Source organism: Oryzias melastigma, linkage group LG22 (genome assembly GCF_002922805.2).
Source record: "Oryzias melastigma strain HK-1 linkage group LG22, ASM292280v2, whole genome shotgun sequence".
Taxonomy (NCBI): domain Eukaryota; kingdom Metazoa; phylum Chordata; class Actinopteri; order Beloniformes; family Adrianichthyidae; genus Oryzias; species Oryzias melastigma.
The window spans coordinates 12689851-12700444 of record NC_050533.1 but is presented as its reverse complement, the minus strand read 5'-3'; the positions used below and the strand labels follow the sequence as shown (position 1 = coordinate 12700444).

Genomic DNA, 10594 nt, shown 5'->3' with positions numbered 1-10594 from the left:
TTAACTGTGATATATTGCTTTTATTTTGAAATGGATCTAAAAATCATAACTTTATGCAACATCTATGAATAAAATTAATTTTAAATTATTGTATTTTTGTACTTTACATTTAAAAAAAGTCATATTTTCGTTTTTTTTAACATTCCTTTCATTCAAGAATTTTGGAAATAAAACAGAGGAAAATTTCTTCAAAAACAATATTTCAAGCCAAAATGAATCATGTTTTTCCTATTTGTATATGATAATTATCAGAGCCTTCATGATTTTTCTTGTAAAATGGAATTAACCAGAAATACTCAGCTCAAAATAAGGTTTTAGGCTTCCAAAGTATGAGTTATTTTAGATTTTAAACCAACATTAAGCTTAAAAACGGGTTTTATTTTGAATCAATTAAAGAAACAAAAGTCGGACATTTATTTTATTGCAAACAAAACTATCATTTTATACTTTTTTCTAACTGTACAGCTACATAAAGATGGAGAGAGAAACAGAACAAAATTCAGAGACTTAAAGTACACATATTTAACACTATCACATAATTACAGTGGAACTGTTTTGATTCAGACGAGTAAAATCAGGCGGTTTTGTGATCATGAATGGAAAAACGGTGATAATACATGTTGATTTCTGCCTCTAAAGTCACAAAATTCTGAATAAGTCAGTCAACTAAGAATTAAACTGTTTCAGGAGCGTTTAAATGAGCCAACATCCTTCTGCTTACTCACATTCTGAGCAACTTTCACAGTCAAGGTCACTTATCACGGGCTGATATTTATAGACAGATTAATGCGTTCTTGTATCAAAGATCAGAATATGTGCGTCCGGCTTCATCAGGTGATCCTGCAGTAAGGTGACGGGTGTGAATAACTGCAATCAAAACAAACCACTCCCCTTGTTCTCACTGACATCTATTTGAACATGGAGTTGAAGGACCGCCCGATGATGAGTCTGCGGACCTCGCTGGTTCCGGCGCCGATTTCATACAGCTTGGCGTCTCGCAGGAAGCGTCCCATCGGGTAGTCGTTGATGTAGCCGTTCCCACCTGCACGGACAAAGGACAGAAAATGACATTTAGAAGAACCTTGACTAAAAGGAAGGAACGTGCTCCAGCGGGACGACCTGAGGCTCCAGAGCCACGTGTGGTTCTTTGGCTTTGAAGAGAAATGCGAACAATTTGAATGAATGGTTCAAGATAATTTAAGTTTAGATTTTACCACTTCAATTGACTGATCCAAATGATGGTTAATGATTGAATCTATTATCAGAGTTGTTTATTTTAGAATAAACTTAAAGCAGAACTCCAGTGTTCATGTTCTTTGATTTACTGTAATTTTTGAATTGTTAACACAATCAACATTTATGTTGATCGTTTTATTAACGGTTGAAAAGCTATAGCACGTTAAACATTTTGTGTTTAGGCGTCACCGTCAACGCCTCAGGTGTTAAAGAGTTAAGCATTGGACTACACTGTACATGTATAGAATGTTTTATTGGATTCTACAACAGTGTTATGTTTATATTTGATAGAAAACAAAAAAAGGATGAAGACTCAACAGTGGTCATAATATGTCAGGATGTTCTTACTTTTTTTTATTTCAAGTAAATCTGATGCGGCAGGAGGATCAAATTTAACACAGGGTGCTTTTATTTTGAAAGGAACTCATAGGTGCTGTTGTGAAAAGTAAAAAGATTTTTTTATGTAGAAATAATATCACTTTAATTCAATTGTTGTAAATATTTAAAAGCTATATTTTTAGAAATAAATGTCTTAATGATCAGAAAAATATAAATAAAGTATATTTTTCTAGAAAAGGAAGTGGAACTTTAAGGCTTTTGCTGGATTTTGGTAAAAAAAGAACTGACCTAAGTTACTTTTTCAGTGTTATAAACCTCTGGCCAAAGACCAACTTATTAATACTTTCTTTCAACGTTCATCATTTCACTCAACAAATGAAAAAAACTGAGCAGAGGTGTCATGAAGTTAAGAAGAGGACCCCCAACAGATGAATTATTGATATTCTCTTGTGAATGGTGAGGAGGAAGAAGCGTGTGGAGAAAAAAAATTTAATCTGAATTTAGAGGCAATTTTCCCTTAAAAAAAAAAAAAAAATCAATGAAAAACCTGTAAAAATTTAGGTTTTTTCAATTCTCCCCTAATAAATCCAAACTGAGCGAAGTGAAGTACAATCATTCAGATGTTGCCACAACACAAATCACATGAATGTTGCTCACTGAGAACAACACAAAGTACATGACAGAAGAGATACGGTACTTCTAGACGGCCCTCATCTTCACCTGTTATCATTTCCAGCCGCAGACAAAGATGAAACGATAACTTTGTCCCTTCTCTGCTTTTTACAAAGCCCAGCAGAGAAGAAAACAGACCGTGTGGATATGAAGCGGACTGACTGTGTGAGCGGCTGCAGTGTTCCCACCACGCTGAATGAAAGCTTTGAGGACAGAAGGCTTTATTTAAGAAACCGCTCTGGTGAGAATGGTGTTTTTAACATGCGTTCTGATGATAGAGGACATATATTAAGCTGAAAATGGCATTTCTGAGCCTTTCTTTATTCAAATCCATGTGAATCAGGAGCAGACAAAAAAATGCAGTTTTGAAAAAGATCATATCTGTGTGAGAAAATATAATGGGTTGGCTGCTACTACTACCGCTCTGCAGAAACTATGTCCTAGTTTGTTTGTTTTTTATTTTGGCTAAAAACGGCATAATCATAATTTAAAAAAATACTGGGAACGCTTTTACAATAGATCAAAAGATGATTGGAGTGGGTCTTTAAGAAAAATTGAGTTTTAGATATTCTTCTTCATTATTGCTGGACAAAAAGTTGGGTATCATCTGCATAGCATGAAGACTTTACTGCTATTTATTCTTTATGGTTACATTGAAAGAAAGTAAATACAGATGACAAAATAGAACTCTACCTAGAACCCACAGAGCACCACAAGCTACACTTCGTCTTTACAGAAAAAGATCAATCATGGAGAGCCTTTAATAGCAAAACTACAGTCTTTATGATAAAACTGCAGTGAGGACACGTTTGATGGATCAGGGTTCGTTCTGGATGCTTCCTAAGTAAGTGGGTCTGAGGAATTATTTTAAGGAGCATTCACACCGAAAGAGATTTGTGTGGCGGAGGCGGCCAATTTTAATGTTAGGTCAATGGAACGTGTCAAGAAGGGAAGACCCGCGACGCAATTTGAGCAACGAGCGCGGCGTGAAGGTCTGGCAGCAGCTCCCTTTAAATGACGAGGAGCAAATTGGCGGCACAGCCACAAGAGCCGCCAGTTTGGGCCTCACTGAGACATTAAAAAAAGAAAGGAAAAAGATCTCCTAATTTTATTTTTCCCCCTTGGGTTAATACTAGACAGTGAACCTTCAAGCTCAGTCACAGAGACACAGAAACACGGCGGAAGTGGCTGTCATACAGACACAGCCCCTGGAGTGAGATAGAAGCCCCCGGTACCGGAAAATATTTTAATAATAATCATATAAATCCAAACATGAAGACATGATTACCGATGATTTCCTTATAGCAGTCATCCTAAAAACATCGGCTGGCAGCTCCTCCCACATGCGGCCGTGGCAAATTTGTCGAGGCGCCAATTTGCTGCTCAAGAAACGCAGATTTGTTGAGCGAATCACATTCGATGTGAATCCATCTTTAGAGAGGAAAGATTATCCTCTTTAAGTTGTCGTTCTTCGAACATAGAAGACAGGTCCGATGGAGACGGAGCATCTTGAGAAAAACCCAGATACAGGCTCACCACACACATCATGTCCCCATTTCACCTTCATCAAAAGATTAGTCTGCGGTTTTCTCCTCTGCTTTTCCAGCTCATTTAGTCTCCACTTCCTGAAGCTTTTTGGCCACAAAACTACAGTTTAGCTTGAAGCAAAACAGCAGGTGAAGGGAAAAGAACAGCGGACTTCCAACAGGTTCTACAACAAGTTCATGACGTTAACTTGCTGTACTCAAATGATCTTTTATTTGGTGATCAATGTTTCATTAATTTTTTTTTTAATTGAAACAACTTCACCACAACCAATTCCTATTTAAATAAATTATTTTAAATTCCATCATGGTATATAGAAATGAACTTGTTTTGAATTTTAATTTAAATGTGACTACAAAACAGCCTTTAGTTTGAAATGACTGGATTAACAAAATAAAATTACTTATTTTTATATTATTTAAATGACTTCAAGGTCAAAACAGAAATACATTAAATGGAAAAGCTTTTTGTTTTTTAAGATTACTTTTAACAACAAAAATAACAAAAAACAAAAATAAATAAAAGCTGGATTTTTAAATGGAATTTAAAAAAAGAAAATCCATTATTTTGAAATCCTGTTAGAATGGACTTTTTGCTTAAGGAGCACACCTTTTTTTATTTTTGTGATTAAAAAGAAAGAAAACAGAATATTTAAACATGTTAAAAATTGATCTATTTTCATTGCCTGAAACCAGAAATTGTTTCTTTAAATTGCAGCAACATACAAACAGTGATCGGTACATCAAAATCCTTTTGTCTGTAAAAATCATAGTTGCTCCAAACCCCTTGCAGCGACCCATCCAAACACCAAAGAGTGGTTGGTTACCGTGGTTACGAGCTAACACTTCCATTACAGACAAATTAAGTCAATATTTTTAGATTTCTAAAAACAGAGAAAATAACTTTTTATTCTTTTAAAATTTCTGCTTTAAAATGGGAAACTCAAAAGAACAGAAAGTTATACATTTTTACATGAAGCTTAAAATACAGAAAAGGAAAAACTCTAAATAGTGTTTGATTCCGTTGGTTCTTACCCAAACACTGAATTCCGTCCAAAGCAACTTGAGTGGCATTCTCAGCGCAATATAAGATCACTCCTGCACAGTCCTGCAAAAACAAACAAGGATTCAGATTACAGGAAGGAAAATCGGAATGCTTCGCTTTTTAACTACAGCTTTTTTTTAACCTTTGCACTGAAGTGTCCTCGGTCACAAGCTCGAGCAACGTTGTACAAATACTGCCGACACGAGCTCAGCCGGGTGTACATGTCGGCCATCTTGCCTTGCATGAGCTGCAGAGAAGAAGGGGATTTTTAATGAGGACGCCGCAACAACTTTAAACATATAAATACACAATCCAACCTGAAAGTGTCCAATCTTTTGTCCAAAAGCTTCTCTGACGTGCATGTAGGGAATGGCGTTGTCCAAAACTGCCTGCATGATCCTGGAAAGTGATAATCATTTTAAAACTATAACATCCAGAGAAAAACAAACAAACAAACAAACAAGTGCAGCTCTGTGAGTGACTCATGGAGAAACCAACAATCTGAGAATGATTCAACTGTGCTGGGAAAAATTTAATATTGGTCAGTTTACTATGATCCGTTTATATCAATAATAGTTTTAATCAAAATGCAAATAAAACTTGAACTTAATTCTGGGTTTAGTCTAATCCCCCTCACCCGACGGGTCCGGCTGCGAGCACCAGCCTCTCCAGATCCAAACCACTCATCATCACATAGACGCCTTTGTTCAGTGGACCCAGAACGTTCTCCTCTGTGACAAATAACAGGGAAAAATGGTTTAAAAACAGAATAAACGAGGAGCAAAATGCAAGATTTAAATTTTTTTTAAAGAAATTTAAAAAGTTCTCAAAGATAATTAACGCAAATGCAGTAATCAAATTAAAGCAAACAAACAGATTTGCTCTTCTCTGAAAAAGTTGAGCAGGTGGCGTCTGCTCAACTGCTGCATTTAGAGGTTTTACTTCCAGGTTCACCTCAGAATTTAGCCACGCCCACCAGCAAACAGTGAGCAGTGTGAAAACATCAAAATATCACAAACTCTTAAAAAAAAAGAAAGTGAGAACTTTCACTTCATGCCTGGAACTTTGCAGTCTTCAAAGACCAGCTCGCAGGTGTTGGATCCCCTCATGCCGAGTTTTTCTAGTTTCTGAGCGGTGGAGAATCCTGCCATGCCCTGATGGATGAGCACACACATTATTATTACCACCTTACATCATTTTCTTATACATGTAAAACACTGCTAAAAGGTTGGATTTACCTTTTCCACAATAAAGGCGGTGATTCCTCTTTGATAGGCATTGGGGTCCGTCTTGGCGTACACGATCAGGACATCTGCGTCCGGCCCGTTTGTGATCCAGAACTTGTTGCCGTTCAAAACGTAATGGTCACCTTGGAAAAGTCGGAGCAACAGATATAATTAAGCGAACTGTTGTTGAAGTGAGAAAAAAAAGGAGTGAAAAACAATCCATCAATCAACTTGAGCGGGACAGGACGTTTTAACAGCCTCTAGGGTCAGACTCCACTGCCTCGTTTCCATGACGATGACATGATGACCCTCTGCTCTAAAGCCAATCAGCTTTATTTATTTATATTTATTAATTTTGTCCCCTCACTATAACAAGGTTTAGAGCAATTTTGCATGCTTTTATTTTTATTGATTTAACTTTGAGAGTTTAAACAAGAGAGAAAACTGTGTAAAATGTCATGTCTGCCTGAGAAAAGTCTATAAAGTGTGTAATGAGGAGTTTCACATACTTGAAAGTCTGACAGGTGACTCCGCCTCAGAAACAATCTGCTGTTTTAAATACGTCACACTCCACCACCTGGTGACGAACAAGACTTTAGGCATCAGAGGAGCAGAAGATAAGACTTGTGAAACTTACACATATACAAAAACAATGTCATTATTAAGCTGTAAGAGCTGGGGCAGCAAAAACAACAAAAAAACAAACAAAAAAGAAGAACCCAATCTATGAAAGTTAAGAAAATCAAACACATTGCGAAAGCTTCTTTATGCTGAAAAGAACCTTTGAGAAAAGAGAATAAGAAGCCTTTGACTTTACAGAGAAAAAAGCTGCATTTATTAGAAAAAACAGGAGATTTGAATCAAAAATATGGATTTATTACAACAACTGTTCCCACAAGCCAAACCCACTTTTTAAAACATGCAGTGACCAATTGCCTAATGGTATGAGGACGCCGTTAATAAAACTGAATATACATTAGATTTATTATTTCATTTAAAAAAATATGTTTTTTTTGTGAAATTTTACAATTTTTTGTAGTATTTCTCCATCACACCTTAATAATTTGATGTGGCTGACGTTGGGGTCTGGTTTTTGCTTCTACTTTGATGGTTAACTGTAGAGTTAAGTGAAAATCTAGCTCACAATATCATGAATTCTACACTAAATCTAGGGTGTAAAAAATTTGTTTGGCAGCATTTTTTTTAAATCTAGTTCGTTTACATCCAATATTTTTTAATCCGTGTGCAATAATTAAAAAAAATCGTTCTAAATCAGACGTATAGAGTAAAAATGCTAACGTTAGGGAGCTACGCTTCTTTAACCCTTTAACACCTGAGGTGTTGTGGCACTTTTTGACATCACGTAAACCTTCAATTACCTACACAATCACAGTGAATCATCTGATTTTGTCGCTTTAAGTGTTGCATATCCGCCCAAAGCTGCTTTTGTTCACTTCAGAATCCACTGGAATTATGTTAATTGTGTAAAATTGCGGTTGAAGAGTTACGGTAGTCAAATAAAATGTCCACACTGGAGCTAAATCCAAAAAAAAAAAAAAAAAGCTTTGTGGTGTTGTTGTGATGAGCCCGTCTGCTGCGAGCTCACAGCAGGTCGCTCCTTCACTGGTGCGTTTCAGTGATGATCATACTGTAATCGTGTGACCCATATTTAGGAGCCAATTAGCCCACTTGGGTGTTGCAGCTGCCACACTTCAGCTGCTCTCTAAGAGGCAGAATGAGCGAGGTGCAGCATTGTAGTTGGGCTATAATTACACACTCCAAAAACACATCCATCTCTGCAAACAAACACAAAATGCTCCCAGAGCTGCAGAAACACCTGCAGCACACCTGAATGCATAGATCTATAAGAGCCCATTATTACTGATCCTACAGGTGTGAATCAGAACGATCCTCACCTGTCTTTGTGGCTCTCAGTTTCATGGACACGACGTCAGACCCGGAGTTCGGCTCACTCATGGCCAGCGCTCCCATGTGCTCTCCTGACAGTAACTAACAGAGTCATCAAAGGATCATTCCAGCTGACAAATCCACTTCACGCTTAACCAAACCAGCAGCTCTGCTTTAAGAGACTCTGACCTTAGGCATGTACTTCTCCTTCTGTTGGCGGTTGGCGTGACGCACCAGCTGGTTGACGCACAGGTTGGAGTGAGCGCCATAGCTGAGAGCGATGCCTCCCGACACCCGGGACATCTCTTCCATGACGATGACGTGATCCAGGTAGCCTAGTCCTGTACCGCCATCCTCCACTGGGGGAGGAGCATACAGCTTAATCCCATTTTTACAAATAAAATAAAACTGATCAATATTAAGTATAAAAAGAAGTACCAGGAGCTGTAATGCCAAGCAGTCCCATGTCCCCCATTGCTTTCCAATATTCCTGCAGAGGGGAGGGTCACATGACTCACTAAAAAAAGGTCCTGCTTGTAGTTCGTGTATAAATAACCAACACAACAGTAGAGGTGTGTTGTCCTTCTGCTTTCAGAGTCCTTCCAACCCAAACCTTGTGATCCCACTCAAACACTCACCCGCATTCCTGGAAACTCATTGTTCTTGTCGATCTCATCTGCATACGGGGCAAGCTTCTCCAAGAAGAATTTACGAACCGACTCCCTTAACTGAGAAAAGAAACACACTGGGAGGTTAATAAATGAGCCTGTTTTTGGACTAAGACTGTGAGAAGGAAGAAATAATATTAGCACAAGCAGTTAGAGTATCTTTAATTACAGTATTTTAAACCTTGTGTCTGCACCCAAATAATCGGTTCTTGTGCTTTGCTCAAATCCGGGAATCAAACCATCAAGCTGCGATTGTTTTTTATTCACCAAAAGGAGTTCAAGGAGGAGGTTAGCTGTTCACAGCAAAAGGAAAAGTATTTAATCTGCAGAAAAATGTATCACTATGAGTAAAAAAATATTTTATAAATATAAATATGTCCATATATCTAGGAATTGCAATTTATTTCAATAAATTGCATTTAATTATAAATTTTAGAGCTGTTGCTTCCCCAAAAAAGGTTTTCACTATTGTTGCAATTCTGTATTAAACAAAAATATGTCCTACTGTTTTTATAATCTTTTTTAAAACTGAAGGGGGTCATGCAGAATGAATGGTACCATTTGATTAGGGGTGCTCTAAATAGGGCAGACATCTATTTTAGAAAAGATTGCACATCATTACGTAACAAAAAAATATATTATTCTGATGATATTGATAAATACAGAGAATATATGTGGATCTAAAAATACCCCCATTTTTAAAAAAGTTGTTTTTAAGTCCTTAGTGCATAAAAACATTGGGAAGTGTTTGAAGAGTGCTGGAAGGGAATATGTCTGAGAGTTTGAAACAAGTGGGACAGAAACCCAACAATCTTACAACCACTGTAAGCAAGAACTCCAGTGCAGCTAATCTATTGTGCTGAGCACCCTGGTATGAATAGAAAACTGTAAACTTCACTATTATTGATTTTTTATAAAAAATAAAATAAACATAAAAAAACAAAGATGTATTTTTATGTTCAAAACATGCTTTTTGTTGATTTTAAACAAAAGAAATGGGTAGGAATATTTCAACCAATTAAATTGTTACTATGAGCTCCACCCTCCGTTCTTCTCCAATCAGCGTCCAGCAATCACACCTGCAGACAAACATGTCTGCCTGGATAAATATTGGTCAAAAGCAACTTTTCAAGAAACCAAATTCTACCTTAAAGTAAAACCAATAAACGAAACAGCTTATTTTAAGATTTTTTTAAATATATAATTATTGATTAATCGTTCAAAAAAAGTAATTGTAGGAACTGTTGTTGCCTTATGTTTATATGTATCAATTTCTTATTGTAAAACAACATTTTGTCTGCTTCCGTTGTTGTTAGCAAACATTTTGCTATAGCCCCGCGTGAACTTTATTAGCTCCATCTTTTCCACCAAAAAATAACAACTATGTCGTTGTTTTATGCATTAGCAAAAGTAAAAAGAGTTGTTTTTTTATTGTTTCGCTTCCAGCTCCTCACAAGGGACACAGAAAAACTTTGTTATGCTAACAGAAGCCGCCCGAGGAGCTAACCTGGATCTGGTCGTCTGTGAGTCCGTTCACCACGTCGTCAACGGGGATAGAAGTTCCAGCGCATCCTCGCTTCACCACAGCCAGGTTGGATAACCTGGAGCAAAGGCGCAGCGAGTTTCTGACGGCGAACATCTTGTTGCTCCAGGAGGCTTGGGTCAAAAGACTCTGTGTGTCCTGGAAATGAGGTAAAAGGTCGAGATGTATCACGCTGACATTATTTTCATGCAACCAACGACGTCACGACGTCCCCACGTCCACTCTCTTCTTTTTCTTTTTTATTAGAGCTCCATAAGAAACTTTATTGGCTTTGCTGCCCCCTAGTGGACATGGTGTGACGAGGCTCATTTCTAAATTAGTAGACAGGTAGATTTTTGTCTTTTTTCGAAAACAAAATGGTTTATCAGCGACATTGAGTTGTAAAACTATTGATTAAGCATTTCATTGACTTT

General features: G+C 37.2%; 1 protein-coding gene across 1 annotated transcript; it reads right to left on the bottom strand.

Annotated features, from left to right (window-relative positions):
• Nucleotides 1-404: 404 nt before the first annotated feature.
• On the bottom strand, nucleotides 405-10277 carry ivd (isovaleryl-CoA dehydrogenase). The gene is made up of 12 exons (XM_024268857.1): nucleotides 10146-10277; nucleotides 8609-8698; nucleotides 8409-8460; nucleotides 8160-8329; nucleotides 7979-8072; nucleotides 6075-6205; nucleotides 5894-5990; nucleotides 5474-5567; nucleotides 5154-5235; nucleotides 4979-5083; nucleotides 4827-4899; nucleotides 405-1042 (listed from the first exon to the last, which is right to left on the bottom strand). The coding sequence occupies exons 1-12, from the start codon at nucleotides 10275-10277 to the stop codon at nucleotides 909-911; spliced, it is 1254 nt and encodes a 417-aa protein (XP_024124625.1). The 3' UTR covers nucleotides 405-908.
• Between the last annotated feature and the right edge of the window lie 317 nt (nucleotides 10278-10594).